We start from the raw sequence: 20,729 nt of genomic DNA, 5'->3' as shown, positions 1-20,729 counted from the left end.
GACAAATCTGTCTTTTCTATGAAAGGAAAGAAGATGCGTAGAAATCAAACAACATGTTAAAACATATTTTCCAATGCATAAATGAAAACTGTGTTATGTTGCCAGACTTTGTTATTCCCGTCTTTTGAGACGTGTGCATTCAGAAAAAAATAATCTAAACTAAAACTAGTCTTTTTCTTTTGAATGGACACATTTCAAAACCAAATGTTGCTAAAACGAAACTCCCCTTGTTGTTTGTGCATTGTTGCAATTCTTTTGAAAAGTATTTTTGTCATGGCACGATATTTCAAGAACAATTTATCTTTTTCGTCCGCCATGATATATGAAATATGCCAATGAGAAGCATGCAGCGTGTAAAAAGATAATATGAATTCTAATTACCATACTGTACGTGAATTACTGCGCACAATCATGGTCGTAAGAAGAACGACTGCCCAATAGCACATCATGTCTAAGTACTTACATCAGTGTGGACAGTATTCGAACACGTATGCGCATGACCATATTCCACCATCAAGACATTTGCTGAAGTTAAAAAAATAAAAGATTACATTTTTAGATTTGGGGGTAAATGGTCGTATATTTGACGCCTCTCAGGAAATTTAAATTTTTTTCGGAATAATTTAGCGGTGAAGCAGGTGTATTTACATGTCACCGTATACAAATAGAAATTTGACTCATTGGAAACGCCATACTGCGGTAGTGACACTTGTTTACTACAAAGAATTTGGACTCACCATCTCAAACATTCACAGCGAACAGTTTCACCTGCTTTGAACCAAACTAAAACGCCCCAATGACAAACTGAAAAATGTAAAATCAGAAATTAGAATTTGTCTCCCGAAGCACCGCATTACGCATCATTGATTAAAATTATTCGTGCCATTCCACGCTATTAGCTTTCTCGTCATTCAACAAACATAATATTTTTTATGACCTATTTAATTAAAGTATAGTCCTATAGTAATGACCAAAAGCAGAAGGCTTAAATCCCAAGGCACAGAATACCTATCAGAGGGACAACTCTATTTTTTTTGCATGACTCAGCAAGTACTGTTAATGGAAGCTTTCACCCCCATGGGCAGGGGGTAATTGCTTCCATTTACGGTACTTTCTGAGTCCCTTACGCAAAAACTAATGCAGGTGTCCTTCTGATATAGGTATTTTGTGCCCAGCAAGGGCATGACGGAATCACATGAGATCTTCAAACAGTGTGTAATGTTCAAACAGCGTGCATAAATATTATGTATGTGCATGCATAATTATACACGCCTAAAAACGCTCAGGTTGATGCAAGTTGATATAAACAGGATGGAGCAATGTTGTGCTGCCCACATTGTTCAGAGTTGTTATCAATATTGAACAATATTGTTAAAACTGAATCGGGTGTAACAATATTGTTCAATATTGATAACAACTCTGAACAATGTGGGCAGCACAACATTACTCCATCCTGTTTATATCAACTTGCATCAACCTGAGCGTTTTTACGCATGTATATGACGTGGCTATTTTGTGTCGTAATTTTAAATCCAGTACTCCATATAAGCTGTATAAAAGTTGTATTCTGTCTTGAAATTTCCAAGCGACGACAAAATTATCGCGCTTATAGTTCACGCGTGTATAACGTAGCTAACTTACATCCACGGCTACGTTTCACAACATCGGAACGTAGTTTCCTCCAAGCTGCGGTAGTCTCCTTCTTAAATTCGTCTGCTATAATGGAATTATACAAGTTTAAACCGGGAAACCAAGTTGAATACAACTGTAATTTTAAAATATACGAATAAAAGCATACGTATACATACTTCGGGCTCCTTCCTAATGTCGTGTTTTTTTGCACGTACGTAAAAACTTAAAGTGGAAGTCAAGACCGTAAAAACTTCCAAGATGTTGTAGAATTTAATTTTATGCCAGAAAAAAAATCAAATCATCCACAAAACGCAACCCCATGCATCTATTCAATCGTTAATTTCATAAGTAACATTTAAATGATTTGAAACTTTTACGTGTGCTTGTACATAGGTAGAGAAAACGCGACAGTGGAAAAAAGCCCTTACCGAGCATGATTCTGGCAGTAATTCAGCCATCCTGATGATAGAAACCTTAAGACTGGCGTTATGGCAAACGCTAAACCGCTGACAAACTTTGTGTTTTAACTTCTTTATCTTTATGTTGTGATAAGACTAGTGATATACGAAAACAATTGCTGGGATTTCTGACGTAAAAGCAGTAAATTCAGCTTTGCTCCGTATGTGCATGTCACGTTTGCCATTTAAAATTAATTTAATGCTTAAACTGATGTAGGTGTATGCAGTCCTTCAAACATGAAGTTTTATAGGGCAAACGTGAAACACATACGGCAAATTTAATTTTCTACTTTGCTAAAAACATCAGCAACGGCCAATTGCTCTTTTATATCACTGCTGAACGTCACAAATTTTATGTAGAACGTTTGTAATTTAGCAAAACCCTGCACACTTTAAGATATTGGAATTACAACACAATATGTCGGTTTGGCGTATCCCGTAAACGTCAATCTTAAGGTTCCCAAATAGAATGTTCTTGTTTGGTCTCATATAGACTTATTTCGACACTCAAAGCCATCACACGCTTCGTTGACTCTCGGCTAAGCGAGATTTATAATATTTAAATTTACAACCAGGGATGACGATAGAAAGCTCACGCAATTATTTTAGGAATGTGAATGTATGAATATGCAATCCCACCTCCATTAGACATCTAGCTATGGCCGTATATAATATGTTACATGCTCTGGGGAAAATATAAAAAGCTGGAAAGGTTCCTGAATTTTCAGTAAGTTGCAGTCAAAGAACAACAATCTTCTGAAGCAGCACCAATGGAAATATAATGACGACTTAAGATTTAACAATGCAAAAATTCATAATGATTATTAATTTCTTTTGAAATTGATTGTTTTCAACATTGCAGAGTTTTAATTTGATGTTTTAATCATCAACCGCTAACCGCAAACCGCGGCTTGACGTTGAAATTTTGCCGTTTGACGTTTAAGGTTCACGTTTTCAATGCGTTTACCGATTTTCATTAAGAAAGCGGCTACCACTATTCAATAACACGGTTGGCAATATGGTGGTTTACCATGATATCGTAGTTCGATAGCTTATTAAAATGTACGTTCTTTTCGACCTAGGTGTAAGCGACGTTTAAAATGCGTTTGCAGTTTGCCATAAACGCCCAACTAAAACTCTCCAATAGCAACACATATGCATAGCTAATTTCAGGCTGGCTTATGCTGCTGATTTGGTGATCGAACATGCCATTTTCACGGATAAGAAATCGTGCCCATGTAAATTCGAATTTACTTCGGTATTCCGGCAAATGGCTCATTGCATGCTAACCGGCTACACATCACATCAACCACCCTGACATGTTAACGATACCCACGACTAAATGGAAACCATAAGCCTCGCAAGCCTTACCGTTTTGACCAATGTTCGCTGCTACCTGGCAAATTGCGCAGACCAAGAACACCGTAATGGCTTTCATGTTGCTTGAACTGTCTAGAAATCAAATTTAGCGTTTAGTTTTCAACGCCGGCCTGTGTTTTGCTGCTGCAAGAATAAAACTTACACGAAAACATTGAGTTTTTGCATCAACGAGATCTGCCACAGGCAGTTAATTATCGTCTGCTAAATCCACCTTCTACACCCACCTTTACGATATTTTTGCAGACTTGCAGTAACTCTCAATTGTACATCAATTAAAATATCTGTAAGTAGAAAGCAATGGTTTGGTGTGACTTGAAATTGATAAAAGCACTGATACAACTAGTGCGATTCTTCAATATATACGCCCGATATTTATAAACACAAAGGTTAAGGCTAAAAAAATTTACATTTATTTTACTTAATCATTAATAATGATTAACTTTTAAAATAAGGCGCCCCTGTGCTATGAAATTTGCTATGGCCTTTCTGCCAGTAAATGACTTAATTTCGCTTCCATGCATATAGCAAAGGTGATTCATACTTACGATGCGGTTCCAACTGTGTAAATTTTGAACTATTAAAATGTCGTGATAGTTTGTATCCTTATCAGCTATGAAAGCAATGGATGGATGCATGGATGCGTTGTATACAACAAACCAACCCGCGTCACATGCAATTATATCTGCGTGAATTGTCACATAAACAGACGTTTTCCTTGACGTGAGTAAGACGTAAGAATAAAAATTCCGAAATATTCAATTTGGGTGCATGAACGAAAAATTAAGGAACAAGGCCAATTTCTTGTATGTGTTTCGTTTATTTGTCGTATTTCGGTTGCAATGAATGCGACTGAAACGATAGATAAACTGATAAAGAGATGATAATGAAGGTTATAATGAAGCGTAACTGTTGTCTTAATGCACTCAAATTCCAACTAAATTGCCATAATCAAAATTGTCGTAAACACGGCAACATGAAAAGAATATTTAACATATTCCAGGCAGTTTTGGGGCACTTTATGAACATTTTTCCTACAAATGAAAAGCTAGCATCTTAAACAATTTTAACGCCAGCTGTCACAGCAGAAAACATTAGCCATTTCCCAAACTAGCAGGATACTGGGTCTAGTCGCGAACTGCAAAGCATCTATGGACTGTTTGGACTGGCCGAATGATTTCAGAATTATATTTCCTGTCCCTCTAAACAGTCCATAGATGCTTTGCGGTTCGCGACTAGACCCAACGTGTAAAAGCCTTTCATATCCGACTGTGACTTTGGAAAACGGTGTATCAAGCTAATTACATAAATAAACTGCATCCTTCATCACATGCAGCAAACACAGAATATTATAAACAACTATACTTTATAGACACTTACCTGATTAAAACATTTTAAACCTTTATAGAGTACAAATCCTTCCTTTTTCGCTTTTTATTCTTGAAGAGCAAACCTTTTTGTTTTTGATAAATGCTTCTTGATGATTTTTACTGGATCTTAATTGTATTATTTTCCCATTTTATTTGGTGTAATTTTTAAAAAGAGTTCTAGCAAAATGTTTGCGAATTTGTAGTTAAATTGCTGACGTTATTATTGAAATATAAATTTCTGACTCCACCAATCCGTACGCCGCTGATTAACGGTTTCACTCATTAAGTATTTACGCATGCGCATAACTAAGAAAACAATCCAACGTCCATGACAGAATTTGTACAAATTTTGGATTCCGCTATGTTCTGTCACAATACCCGGGTGTGATTCCTAATCTCCGGGGGGATTTATCAACAAAATCATGCTCAACAGCTCTGCGACTACGTCTTTTGGCTGATGGCGTAAGCAAACAGACGTGAATGACAAATCTTGTACTCGTAGTCGCGTACTCGTTGTCAATTGGTTGTCGTTATCAAGACGCACTTGTATATAATGACCCTATTTTGGCACTAAAAGGCTAATAAATATAACAATTCATAAATGCTAGCGTTCTTTACATATTTTTAGTGCATCACGAACAAGTTTTGATAATGAGCCTATAGGGTCGTTTTCCTATAACACCATTATTATAAACGGTTTCTATCGTTTACCTTACCGTACCGAATATATTAACTGTTATTCGGCTACCGTTAAATATTTAATCAATAATCATTTTTTGGGACACCCTGTTAGGACACACTGTATTAAGTTCGTTTTCCACTAGGCGAATTTATTCGCGCGACGCGAAACAATTTTTAAAATCAGGTGGTGTGATTGGTTTGCGAAAAAATTCGCCGTAAAAAAGTAGAATCGCTTCCTATACTTTTTATTTGTTCGCGCGAATAAATTTCCTAGCTATTAGAAAACGGGCTTTAGACGTCTTTGCTATTAGTATCCTGTATTTAGATAGCACGTCTTTGCTATTAGTAACCTGGTGGTGTACGATATAGGCTTTTATTCGTGTTAATATAATATAAAATAATTCGAAATTTACATGACAGGACAAAATCGTCAGGCTTTCTACGCTATACTGATTTCACTACAACTTAATTTTCACAATGCACAATATAAAAGTGCTGATACTTCAAAATACTGATGATTAATGTAGTCTTTATAACGTCCATTTGAGAAGCCTGTCGATAACCTGTAGGCAACCTGCGACAGGTCTTTAAAGTGGGTTGAAATAAACGTGTTTTCGTGTGAAAGTGCTACATGTGTTTATTAATTAATTAACATAAAATTATGTGTTGTGTTCGAAAACTTAATCTTCGTGAAACGTCTTACCTTCAAGAAAATCTTCCCTTCGAGGAAAAATCTAGTCCTGAATATATCAATGGCATTATTTTCATAACTCCATTAAATATAAATTGGCCTAAATGCATGCATTGGCAATGATCTAAAAAATGCCGTATACGAGACTACATAACGCCATTATTATGGTTTGTTAACGTTCATTCTTCATTGTATCAGTCTCCATGATTATGATAACTCCCAACTGTGTTGCCTCGTTGATTTAATTATCCTCATTATCCTCATTAATGGTGTTAACCTCACCAACTGTTATTAACCACATTAATTGTGTTATCTTAATTAATTGCCCTAACCTCGCCAACTCTGTTATTCTCGTCAATTGCGTTATCCTCATTAATTGTGCTATCCTCATTAAGTGTGCCATCCTCATTTATTGTGCTAGCCTTATTTATAGTGGTATCCTCATTAATTGTGTTTTCCTCATTAATTGTGTTTTCCTCATTAATTGCGTTATCCTCATTAATTGTGCAATCCTCATTAATTCTGTTATCCTCATTAATTGTGTTTTCCTCATTAATTGTGTTTTCCTCATTGATTGTGTTTTCCTCATTAATTGTGTTTTCCTCATTAATTGTGCAATCCTCATTAATTCTGTTATCCTCATTAATTGTGTTGTCCTCGTTAATTGTGTTTTCCTCATTAATTGTGTTTTCCTCATTAATTGTGTTTTCCTCATTAATTGTACTATCCCCTTTAAGTGTGTTATGCTCATTTATTGTGTTATCCTCATTAACTCTGTTAGCATGATTAATTCTGTTAGCCTCATCAACTATGATAAGCCGATTCATTGTGTTAATAACTGCGTCTGCCACACGATCGTCTGTTGGTGCAATTCGTGTTCGACGCCATGACCTGAAGTACCAGATTGAAAAGACTGTCCACAACACCAGTCCTCCCAAGATACAAGATATTGCAATCCGCTTAACTGTTTCATCATATTGTTCAAAAGTAAGGGACATAATCAGCATTAAAATGTTTTGAATTGCCAGAGAAAGATTCATCTTCAGGATTATTGGCCTTCTGTCAGTTGAAACACGCAATAGTGCTTCAGATATGTAAAAAAAGTTGGACGTGCTTAAAAGGAGGAAACTGAAAACTCCCTCTAAATCTAAATGTAAAGGTAAACACAACGTCGCTAAAAGCCAATGCACCAAAATAAATAAAAACACGTAAGGTCCGAAAACATATGCACAATAAACAATCGCAGATAATCTGGACACTACAGCGAACAGTTGCCAAATCACGAAAAAGACCCGCGCAATTTTCTCGCGCGCAATTTTTTTGTTGTTCTTCTTTAGCCGCATGTTTTCAAGGTTGTAGATACTGCAGACTATAGATAACAGTGAAAAAGACCCTGAGATAATTCTGTTTGTTGTGAAATGCCACTCACGTAACATAACGTAAAGTTGCAGACACAATTGCGGCGCAGATTCCGTAATTGTCTCGATGTGGCGAAGCCAAGCGAAATCATATTCAGACTTTACTGATTGATGCTTTTTTTGCTCACGATGCTCTTTACATTGCCCACAGTTTTCATTTTCGCAATTTAGTGAGCAACGTTCAGTAACAAGATTCACGCGATTGCGACAGGGTATAAGTTGATTCACATAATAAAGGAAATAGTGGATGGGAAAGCAGATTCCGAGGTATACTCTTTTACACCTATTGTCAGGGTATTTCTTTCCTGCCTTACAAACTCCAGCAATAATGACACATATCAATGAAAGACATACGAAAATTACTGTCCAACCGAACCACCAGATATCACCAGTTTGGTAATATTCTTTTGCGACCCAGACATCGGTGGCTATGTCAACCATGTATAGCAGCGGCCCACGCATCAGTTTAGAAAACAACTTGATTTTTTTTTTTACTTTTGAACGCCAGGCCATTTTTCTAAAAACAAAAAAATCAATTATAATGAACTGTCCAAGTAACCTGCATGAGCGAAGTTATACAGTAATTTACAGTAATTAGACAATAAACAATATGTAAAAACGTATGACAAATATATATTTGGCGATCAGTGGAAAACATGATTATTACTCCGGCGTCAGCGACGGAGTTGAAAATTCGCCTCGGTTTTGTTTTGTTTTTGTTTTTTTTTTTATTATTTTTCGTCGTCGCAAGTCTGAAATGGCGCGAACCATTCTAGTATTTGAAATGTGTATGTAACCGTATTTATCTACGTTCCAGTCTTATCTTCTAAGAGTTGTGGTGTACAGCTTTGGCTAATTTTCCGATGCGCGATTCGATTTCGCTCGCAGATACGGCAATTCCTCCAAGAGGAACGAATAAACCGTTGTTTTCATGCTGTTCGACTAAGTTTAGATTGAATTGGGGTGAGAATATATTTAATACATGTAGATTCTGTTCCTATTTTAATAATATCGCTGCTATTTCGCCGTTTAATAAGATGATGTGGTCGTGTATGGGCGCGTTGACACGTCGTAGTTTGCACAGGATTGAAGATTTAATATAACTGTATAAGCGCCTATTCCAAAAGCAAAGTGTAAGACAAAGCGAATGTATCACGCGGTTTATTTACATTTTTGAACAATTGAACTTCTACACTTTTTAAAGTACGGTGTGCTTCTAAATTTCGCAATCGAACATTTATAGGTTCGCAACTCGCAAGGCATCTAAATGCGAATATGAACTGTATTGTTTATGTTCAGAAGCTCTATATTAAAGACTGGCACGTGCGCCGGAGTTAACGCCAGATCAGGCGTCTTGTTAAATAGAAATTGGGCCAAAAATCTTTATTAAAACTTCCGGAATGCATATTTACGTACACAGGCCAAGGCAAACAACTTGGGAATCCCGTTGGGCTGAACATAAGCCAGGTATTAGGTCGAAGATATCAGCTCATATTATAGTGAGTAGCAAAAACAAAATGTCGGACAATTTTGCTTCAGAGTGATAAAGGAGAAATTGGCGTCTCCCTACAGTTTCTCGAAAATTTTAATGCACATTTTAAACAGGGATATTCAGCATCTAAACGTTTGACTAGAAGACTAAAATTTTATATATCTTTCTGGCAACATACCTAGAGCCAAAATCTATTCAAAACTTGTGCTTGGCAGTCGTTGCTATAGCATCAGAGACGTTTCAAAATGGCCGCTAAAAAGCATTTAATCGAGTTTATATCGCAAAGGAGTTCGATGACTCCCAATTTTTTTTCATCATAATATTACACCCTAGATGCTTTATCGATAGTAAAGTTTTCAAAAAATTCTGTCTAGTGCGATTTTTTCTATTGCAAAGAACGTTATTTTAGCCTTTTAAAAAAATCGCACCAGACAGAATTTTTTTAAAACTTTACTATCGATAAACCATCTATGGTGTAAAATTATAATGAAAAAAAATTGGGGGTCACCGAACTCGTTTGCGATATAAACTCGACTAAATGCTTTTTAGCGGCCATTTTGAGACGTCTCTGTTCCTATAGCAACGACTGCCAAGCACAAGTTCTGAAAAGATTTCTCCTTTAGGTATGTTGCCAGAAAGTTACATAGAATTTTAGTCTTCTAGTCAAACGTTTAGATGCTGAATATCCCCGTTTGAAATGCGCATCTAAAAATTTCGAGAAACTTTATGGAGCCACCTTAACATGTAAACATTCAGCGAAAGATTGACAGAAATTAAATCATTTTTTTGTAGTAGGCAATTTGTTTTCGATGGGTAAAGTTGACAGCTTTGAAACAAAAGTGCAAGCGAAATCATATTCAGACTTTACTGATTTACTGAAGATTTCCGCATATTTTGAGTTTCTTTACCCTTTTCCAGTGCAAAAATTCACGAACGATTACAGCGACGCACAATTTTCCATTTTGTACTTGGAATATGTACCTCAGCAAATCCTGGGGAAAAATCTAATTCTGCACAATAAGTCAATTATCAACTTACCAAAAAATATGCTCGTTGTTGTTTCTCTGTTCACTCTTTATAATGATACTCAGAATACGACACTGTGGCTTGGAAATGACGAAATTACGGTCATTTTTCTTCTTTTGAACGGAACTTGAAAAGCCACTTCTTTTGTTGCTTGTTGCTTGAAATAAATGTTTAGGCTTTTGGCTTCCATTGCGTTGTCATTCACTTTTTGAGATGATTTATTAATGCTTTCGGGTACGGACAGGTGTAGATCACAAAGTAAGGTTGTATAAGCTTGATATTTGGGGGGTTTTTCCTGAAAAGAAAAGCATGCGTATAAATGCTTTATAAATTTGCGTCATGAATCTTCAATTCAATTTCTGCTTGTGAAAGCTAACAATATATTTATATACCGTTTCCATGGTGACTTTAATTCGTCAACGCTTTAAGTCACAACTGTCTTACTCAGAAGTGGGGTCGTACTGTACGTATGAAATAAAACATGAATGTTGAAGGTGATGTCGAGATGATCAAGGGGTTATAGACTTTTCATGTTAAACCTTGACTAAAAACAAGTGCAGTGTCTACACTTGTTATGGAAACCGTTTCCATGCCATTTCCAAACATGAATTTCAGAGTTTCGTTAGTGATTTAGTTCGTTAGTGAAATATTTTCTCGTAAACAATCGTGTACACATGCACGGCTTTCAAAATCACATCTTCTGTGAGCGTTCTCAACAACGTGTTTTCTTCTTTTATCATTTTATATGGCAAAGAAAATTCTCTTCCAGCGTAATAATGCATGCAGCAATAAATACGCTATAACATTTCATGCCTCAAAATATAGTTAGTTTAGCCTGGTAATATTTCTCTACGTTTTAAAAGATTTTTATAACAATCTCACCTTTGGTAAGCTGACGCTAAATTAATCCAACGTTTCATGCGCTAGCTCAAGCCACAAATGAATTTGTTACCTGACTAACATGCATGCTGTATTGATATATCTATGCTTTTTTCATTAATTTGTTCGTAATCGAGACATCATGCTGATTGCTTAGCGCTTTACAAGTTTTCTAATATTAGAACTCTGTTTAAAATTGAAATCCGGCGGTAATGGTGACAAACAGCCTTGTTGACGATTGACACAGAAGATTAACCAATGAGACGTACATACACCAGAATAATTTGTTTAAACATTTTGTATATACGCAAAGTCTTAATGGGTGACCTAACTTTCGGACAAAGCATGCATGTACTTAATTGGCCAACTATATAGCTATAGCCTTTTTATTGCGTTCTGGCCACAGAAGGGAGGAAAAGGGCAACAAGCATGCTATAGGCGACGAACATAGAATTAAAATTTGCCTGGGTTTTCTAGGAATCCCGTCTATACGACAGAAAATTATACAAACTAAATATAGTTTAATTAAAAAAGGCATAAAATAATCAAAGCAATATCCAAATATCCAGTTAGTTGTTTCGTTTATACTGTGTATGTATGTAATAATGCCGATGTCCCGCTATTCTGGAAATGCAGATCAACATTCCACAAAATCGAAATAATTCCAATATTCAAGAACTGAAGTACTTGCAACACCTTCTCAGCACGCATATCTGCGATTCCGGGATCGTACATGTAGAGTACCACGAGACACAGAGAGGATGCTTTTTTTGGTATTGGGCAAAACAGCCATATTTTTAATAACGCTCAAGTACTGCGGTGGGTAAATTGGTTTTTCTAATGCATGTTTACTCTGTTACATATATTGCAATATATTTTAATTAAAAAAATGAAATATATAAAAAAATAATATTAAAATAATCAAATAATTAAAAAATAATATTAATATATTACTAAAATAATTATGTTTCCAGCTGTTCTCTTCCGTTTTTTTTGCACTACTCCACCGAATTCACTCATAGCTGCTCAAAAGAAGAAATTGTGATTTGTACCTGCCATGATGCATTGATTATTGGGAGCAGGATTTCCATATTTCATAAAACTAATACTAGAAATACATGCATGCAGCAACCCCTCGCTATTTCAAACCAAGTACACAATTTCCTGAGTTAACCTGACCTAAACTTATATTATGAAATGACACAAAACTCAAATCAGTCTTAAAGTTTCCATCATTCAATACAAAAATATTCACAAAGCTAGTGTAAACATTGCCCGTTCAATTTTGCTGCATTATACCATGCCAGCAATTAAGTAACGGTTTAAAATTGAAGTTTCAAACGATTAAAACAGTACAAAATCTTCACAGACAAGAAAAACTTCAAATGTTTTTTATTCTGTAATTGCAGTCAACGCCGGCGGCTAAAAGTTTCAGTATACTTTATAAATATAGTGTGTATTTTTGATACCAAAATTCAAATTGCACTTTCAAAATCACTTTTTGAAGTTAAAGCAAAGGTGTAATAGCCCTTCACAGGTTTATGCGTTTGCAGAAAAAGCTGAAAATTTAACAAATGAACGGCATACAAAGCTGAAAAGTATTCAAATACGCTCATTCTTACCGTGAAACAAGTACGAGATAAACAAAGTAAACACGTGCCCTTTGTCTTTGAAAACATTTATAAGCTTGCAGATTATGAATTATTCCTCTTACACGGCTTTGTTTTGACTGTATCCACGTTCATCTTTGCTATCTGTCATGCTTCATATATCTTGTTTCTTCTCGTTTTACTTTCTTTGCACAAAGTTTATGAAACGCTTTTACAAAAATGTTTACGAAATGACAGTTAAATTGCTGACGTTCTCATTGAATTACAAACTTTCTGTCTTAGCCAATCAGAACGTTCGTTGATTACCAGTCTACACTCGTTCGAATTTCACGCATGCGCACAAGTACCATGACCATTGAACGTCCACGGTCCACGGTCCACGACATAGAATTTGAGCAACTTGGGATTCCGCTATGTTCTGTCACAATACATGGGTGTAATAAATCTCCCAGCGGAATTAGTACCCTTGCACGGTGCTTCGCGCCGGCTCGGGGATAAATAACGATTTATTATCATGAGGCGATTAGAATGTCATGAAAAAGTAATAATGACAGGTAATACCTGTCAATAGGTATTATATATAGGATAATGATAGGTATATAATACGTAGTTATACTCAATGTCACAATGTGCATAACGTTTTTATACTTTTTAAGAGGAGATTTTTTAGAAAGTCGCGTATTTTTGCCTAAAATCGCTCAAAACTTAGCAACCAGGCCTTCGCTTAAATATGCTTCGCAGCCATTTTGAATTTACAAGTTTGGTAAAGTTTTCGTGTTGAGTGACAGCTGTTTTACTAACTTTTGGGGAATTTCAAAAGGCGAAAAGCTCCTTCAAATAAAGAAGAACATCAGGTGAGTGTTCGTTCAATTTTTTTAGTATTTTGAAACATATAATTTTCCATGCGTACATTTTTATTCGTGCGAAGGAGTGACACACAGTCACACACTATAAAAGTATAAACATATTGAAATATACTGATTAAGTTTGATTTTATTGATTTAGAATTAACCTTGTGATAGAATAAAATTCTCAAATGTAAACGTATTTATTCCTAGGTCTCCAACACATATTGGAAAATATGAACAATAGTTTCAGATACCAGTAAACAGTAAACTACAAAACTCGCATAGTGGATGGTTTATGGTTATGTCACTTATGTGTAATAGCTTGAAGATACAATAATAAAAAAAGACCCTAAATAATCTATTTCAAGAAACAACACAAGAAAGAAAGAAAGTCAAACTATTTTGATTTATTTCAAAAACAACTGCCCTCTCTATTTTAACAATGAATTTCTTGTGTGGTGGGTACATAATATGGGACATGTAGGACAATTGGTGGGACAATCATGGGACAATTTATTCCAAAATTATGCAGCTGTTCATATAGTGTGATATATGTGTACATATAGCTGTACATTATAATGTGACTTTGTTGTTAAAATGTTATATAAATAATTTCAATAGTAGTGTACCACACTCAGTCTACACTTATACTGTAATAATTAGGAGGAAGTCAAATACTTACAAGTGCTTTCAAATTATGATATTCATCTTTGTGAATAGAGAGAAAATTTGATTGGAAACATTTGCATTGTTTTTTTTATGGTTAAACACAAGGAAATGTGATGTAATACATAATCCTCGCACATTTCTTTCAAGTGAAAAAACCTAACAAAGCCACCTTAACTACATTGGCAACTACCAAAGTTATTGTGCCACTAGTTATTGTTTTCACAGCAACCCTTATAAATATAATTGCCTAGGTATTTCCATTGTATCAATAATATTGTTAATACAGGTGCCACTTCATTTGGTATACTAATGCCTAAAGTAAATATACAACATATGGTTGATTTTAAAAATGTCAAAAAACGACCACGGACCTACCACCCAAATTTGAACAAAATTGTATTTTTTGCACACTACAATAACTGGGGCTTATCATAAAATATAATTAGTTTGATCGGAAACAATTCTGCACTTAATTTTAATGGCTAAACTTAAGGTTCGCATAAAGTCCCTTTTTGACAAAAGGACCTAAATAAAAACCTATGGATTTTTTAGATGAAAATTGTTTATTCAGTAAATTAATTGCTATGGATTTTGTAATATGAACTAAGGAAGGTGTCTATATGGCTCAAAGTATCTCTATTCAAATTCTACTAAAGAAGCAGATAGCTATTCTGAGATGTCAGGTAAATATGTGCTGTGATAATTGGAAAATTACTTGATTTTGAAAATGTCAAAAAACGACCATGGACCTACCACCCAAATTTAAATCAAACTATACTTTTTGTAAACTACAATACCCAGGGTGTATTGCAAAATATGAATTAGTTTGATCGGAAACAGTTTTGGTGTAATTTACCAGTGTTGAACATAGGTTTTAGCAATAGACTAATGTTTTAAGTTCATGTCAAATCAAGCAAAACCTCAGCAATTAGTTTAGGTACATCTAATGTTTGGATTTTAAAACTAATGCATGCTTTTACATAACATACATCTATTGCAAAAGAAAATCACGTACAATACAGTATTTCCGTCTAATATTTAAGATATACGGTCAAAAGTGCTGATTGTAATACATTTTCCCAATGGCAATTCCAATATTGAATTGTTTGTAAAATAAGATGGTATATTAATAAGATTAGGCACTAAAAGTTCTACGAAACTGCAATTTTTGAACACTGATATGTCAAAGGATTACATTATATTTTATTCATTGTGATCACAGGCAGTTACCTAGCTAAAAAAACAGTAAAATGATAATCATACAATCCCAACTTCTATGAACTGCAATCATAGCGAACTCTTGTATAACATTCCGCCGTCCTTAATTATTTGGCAAACCGTGAATCCATTTTGTCTAGAAGTTTCATATCTTTAGATGATCACATGCTTTTATTTTCTGTTAATTTGCATAACTTTCCGAGAGTTATGGTAGTGAAAACGGCACTGAAACACTCATACTATTTGAAATCCGGCCGCCATGTTTACATGGAATTGCTTCTATCAACTTCCATACTCCAGGCTCTAGCAAATAGCAATCTGATTGGTTTTGAGCGCTAAATACGCGAGTTTGTAAAAAATCTCCTCTTAATCCTTACGTTCACGAAGCTATTTTTTGTTTTATATTTATCCGCGAATATCTGAACAAGGATTATACTATATATAATATATATTAATATATTTCATTACCTGAAACTGCGTTCACACGATATACCTACCGCGAATTTGCTATATATTCAGGTCACTGAAAATAAAAGTCTTCACTGCCTTTTATTAACTATAAAATTTGACCTATTTACATCCATAAAGGATAATATGAAACCAATGCCAAATCACCTATACTTACTGGAGTGTGTGCATTCAATTACATATTGCGACCTCAAATAATTCACTACATTCAGTAAATCAATATATTCACTTCGATATTCCAATCAAATCACAGTCCGAAGATGACTTTGAAATATAGTCGAAGGTTTGGAATATCAATCTGCAAACAGCGCCTTGTTTTGACACAAGATTTTTGTATATGAGTGCGAATTAATATCGTATTCTGTCCGTTTTGCGTACCCTACCGCATATTAACTGATGGTAAAATTGAGAACTGAAAGATAATAAATTACGAGTCTTCAAGGGATTGAATTTCTCCTCTATAAAAACTAAATATTTTTTCCCTTGTGCATATTATAAGTAACCCTTGCGGAACGTTGTATTATTACACCGTCACTTACATAGCGTCGGTATTACTCGATCTTCTTCTAATTTAATTGAAAGTCTTCAAAATGTTTTTATCTCCAAGTATTTTATCATGATTTGACTGTTTAAAAAAATTGACGATAAACAAGACGTGTGTAATCATTGGACCGATTTATAATACAGACGGATATCCGTCTGACATGCAGATCATTCGTTTGAGCATAAACACACGACACACTATGCGAGAGCTTTGATATGAAAATAACCGAAATTTAGCATGTCTAGAATTTTTCATGTTATTTTTAAAAATTTTTAAACATGTTATTCTAGCTCAAATTTCAATTTTGCTCTTGTTGACTTCCCTTGGCTTCTTTTTATAATTGTTATAAGTTAAACGTACTTTCCCTCTCTTCTTTTGGAGGGCAAACACTGAAATATCATCTTAATGTAAGACGCGTAATAAACTCACACCAGGACAAACACCATGCAGCATCTATATATATTTTTACCGAGTCAACCTCAAGTATTTACAAATGTGATAATTGGAGAAAAGGTGCAATTATTTGTTATACAAAATTCTCAAAAATGTTGAGAAACATACATTCCATAATTGTGCTACAATTTAAGGCGTGCGCTGTTTTTTCTATGGAGTATTTCAATGCTATTTTATTGTAAATGGATAAACCGTTAATTGTTGTCGCCATATCAACCATGCAAGCAATGACTTATTATATAGGGCAAAACACTTTCCTTAAAAGCGATTGCACCAATAGTAAAGACAAAACAGACAAGAACAAGTAGCTTCCTAACCAACTAGCTACCACTTTAGCCACCACCGATTTCCTCAATTTATTTTACGTGTAAAGATAGTTATTCTGCTTTCTTGCTACCAATGTCTTATTTATTTAATAATACGCGGAAATGACCAAACAATTGTGTATAATTATTAAAAATTGCGGGTATAAAACCACGTTCATTCACTGCTGAGAATCGAGCAGACAACTCATAATAGACTCATAATGAATTCAAATTTTCTTCGTTTTGCCTTCGATCGTGCAATTTTCATTCCGATCAATAATTTTCATTTTAAAATTATTTGATCATATCTTCCTTTTATGAACTGAAAAAAGGTATCACTATAGGAAACTACTAAATGTATCTGCTCTTTCATACTACAAAAAGTCTCAGAGTTTATTGAATTCAATACACTCTGCGCGAAGTTCTGTTAATTTCCAATTTGTTTTTTTGAAACATTCTTTATTTTTAAGTCGCGATTTTTTCAAGTTATAAAGACATAAATGAGAAAGTGGCAAGAGCAGCAGTTTTATATTAAATATAGATCAAATTTTGAACCTTTTTTGGAAAATAGATTTAATAGTGTAAGGCCATTTTAAAAATTCCGCTTAGTTGAATATGGCGCAACAATCAGAGGTGGTTTGACAATCACTTCTATGATACTTACTATATTAATTTTAACGGTGATCAGGTACTAATGGTGAGAAATCTAACTACGATTTTACAAAAAGTGGTGAATACAAACTCGTGAGATAAATTAGTCATGATTAATGTATTATCCTATAGTATAACAAATATTTCTTTTAGGTTTTTTTTAAAGCTCAAGTGGTATGTGTTTAAAGACGTATACATGTATGGTGCATTAATAACATTGTTTTGCTTGAAGAAAAAGCTTTTTGTAAAGAACTGAGAACTCCCTTACCAACTTATTGAGATTCATTCCCTGGTTGCACGCTTGGGAGGCGAAGAGACTTAACATAACAGAAACTTAGTATAATCCCTGCTAATATTCCCCCAGCAACGAGACAGGTTACTGTCAGCTTAATATCGTACAATCTTGTCGCATCACAAACCTGAGATGGAGCGTAAACTGATGTAACCAATACCGCAGTATTAAGAAAATAATGGAAAAGACTCATGTGAAAGGTTGCCTTTTTCCATTCCTCTGGATTTTGGAGACGAAGAAAAGGATCAGGAATGTTCGAAAAAAATAGATAGTAAGAAATTAGAAAGTCAGAAAAGAGGATTTTTTTATGGAAGTTATTTCTAAACTGAGGAAGAGTCAAAGGTAGAATCAAACGCAATAATACGAACCACAGCACGTTGAGTCTTAACATATAAACACAAAAAACAATTGCAGTTAACCTAGAAACATTTGAAGAAAGTTGCCAAAGAAAAAAAAAGATGATTCGACTAATCTTACAGCGATGAAACCGGTTATCATTTACATTAGAATTAGGCTCTTGATTAGCAGTGATATGAGCATCAGAGTTGGGGTTTACGTCAGGATTAATGTCTCTTTCATCAGGAGCTTGTTCGCTGTTAGTGTTTTGATCAGGGTTAGAAATAGGCTCTTGATTGTTATCAGGATTAGAGATGGCACCAGGGTTGCTGTCAGGGTTAAGATCATTTCTGGCTATATTTTTCTTCCTTGCCCTTTCGAGTGCTGCCGTTGTCAAGGTCAACGCCGTAAGTGAAAATACACTTGAAACTAAGACTTGCCATGGGAAAGTCCACTGACGTAACATGATGTATACTTGCAGACACAATTGTGGAGCTGATTCAGTGACCGTTTCAACATGACGGAGAAGCATAAATTCATACGCAACCCGAGCGGTCTCTGGCTTTAACTCATAATACGACTTACAAGGATCACAAGATTTATTACACTCTTTATTTCCGCATGGTTTATTTTTACGATATTGACATCTCCATTGCTTAAACTCCTCTTTGTAGCGACAGAAAAAATAAAACAGTTTGCAACAAGTCGGCTCATCATTAAGTCGTCGAAAAGCTGCAAGCGTGATTATGAAGATGGGAAAACAAATGAACATCACCGTCAAGACAAACCAATTCCATTCATTATTTCTGTAACGCTCTGCAGCAACATACACGTCGGAGCCGAAGTCAAAAATATGCACAAGCAGTCCTGCGATCAATAGGGCTAATGACAATTTTCCTCTCATTGTCAAAACTGGTCCGTCAGCTTTCTGAAAATGAGAGAAAAAACTTAAAATAATGTGAAACATGCATGGATATAGCGCTAGGTCGAGTGGAGTGATCGAACTAGATAGAAGCTCACATAAAACGAGAACCATATTCAATTATATATTTTAATTTTCAACCCCAATAATTCCGAATGCGCACATAACTCCACGGACAAAGAGCTAGCAGTGACGAATACAGATAATCTTGTGGTCATGCACTCCAGAAACTGCATAAGCAATAATGATTTGTACTCAAGCAATATGCATTGATACTCGGTACACCTGGGTACGCATTAGTCATTGCGAGAGTACTAATTCCGCTCGGAGATTAGGAAATACACCCGGAACCCTGGAGAACATAGCCGAATCCTAAGTTGTCCAAATTCTATGTCATGGATGGTCGACGTGGAGTGGTTTTGTAAGTTATGCACATGCGCAAGTAATGACTGTAATCAACAACCGTTCTGATTGGCTAAGACAGAAAGTTTGTATTTCAATGAGAACGTCAGCAATTTAACTGTCATTTCGTTAACCTTTTTTGTAAACGCGTTTCATAAACTTTGTCGTGACTTTGTGGAAAGTAAAACGAGAAGAAACAAGATGTATGAAGCATGACAGATAGCAAAGATGAACATTTCTACAGTCATACAGTCAAGACAAAGCCGTGTATGAGAAATAACTCATAATCTGCAAGCTTATAAGTGTTTTCAAAGGGTAAGTGTTCGTATTTTTTTCGCGGTAAGGATGAGCCGTATTTGTATAATTTTCAGCTTTTTATGCAAACGCATAAACCTGTGAAAAGCTATTACACCTTTGCATTAACTTCGAAAAGTGTTGAAAGTGTAATTTGAATTTTGATATCAAAAATACACACTGTATTTATAAAGCTTTTAGCCGTCGGCGTCGAATTCAATTACAGAATTAAAATGACATTCACATTAGCTATAATATACTCGATAAAATAATAAGACTGATTTGAGTCTTGTGTCATTTCAAGTATAAGTTTAGGTCAGGTTAGTTCTGGAAATTGTGTATACTTGGTTTGAAATAGCGAGGGGTTGCTGCATGCATGTATTTCTAGTATATGTGTAGTTATATACTGTGAAGACTTCTCACTTGAATTCATGCATGAATTAGGGTGGGAATACCTTCCTTCACCCGAGTGTCACGAATAAAGGAAACGAGACACGGCTTTGTGGTATATATTCAATTAATAAAATAATTTTCGCAGTGTCATAATCGCTTGGCATAGTCGCTAAAAACTGTAGTTTGAACGAATCTTTTCGCGCCAGTTTTTCAAATATGTGGAAACCACCACGTTGTTCAAATTTTTTTCAATTAAAGTTAGGGATCTTTTTCAATTTTATTCATGTTCAGTCTCCATGG

General features: G+C 35.0%; 1 protein-coding gene and 1 long non-coding RNA gene across 2 annotated transcripts; both read right to left on the bottom strand.

Annotated features, from left to right (window-relative positions):
* Window positions 1-472: 472 nt before the first annotated feature.
* Window positions 473-4,121, bottom strand: LOC114526034. Its single transcript, XR_003687293.1, has 6 exons — window positions 4,016-4,121; window positions 3,695-3,751; window positions 3,462-3,542; window positions 1,642-1,716; window positions 738-804; window positions 473-525 (listed from the first exon to the last, which is right to left on the bottom strand). It is a non-coding gene; the product is annotated as an uncharacterized LOC114526034 (long non-coding RNA).
* A 2,402-nt stretch (window positions 4,122-6,523) lies between these two features.
* LOC114525908 (cGMP-specific 3',5'-cGMP phosphodiesterase 3-like) lies at window positions 6,524-7,207 on the bottom strand. The gene has a single exon (XM_028547367.1). The coding sequence runs from the start codon at window positions 7,205-7,207 to the stop codon at window positions 6,524-6,526; it is 684 nt and encodes a 227-aa protein (XP_028403168.1).
* Between the last annotated feature and the right edge of the window lie 13,522 nt (window positions 7,208-20,729).

The sequence above is a fragment of the Dendronephthya gigantea genome, unplaced genomic scaffold, assembly GCF_004324835.1.
Source record: "Dendronephthya gigantea isolate DGI-Jeju-01 unplaced genomic scaffold, DenGig_1.0 000036F, whole genome shotgun sequence".
Taxonomy (NCBI): domain Eukaryota; kingdom Metazoa; phylum Cnidaria; class Anthozoa; order Malacalcyonacea; family Nephtheidae; genus Dendronephthya; species Dendronephthya gigantea.
Note: the sequence above shows the minus strand (reverse complement) of the source record. Positions and strands in the feature narration are given on the sequence as shown.

Bases quoted from the DNA above. Each gene is read 5' to 3' on its own strand.
- LOC114525908 (XM_028547367.1), bottom strand. From the start codon at position 7,207: ATGTCCCTTACTTTTGAACAATATGATGAAACAGTTAAGCGGATTGCA.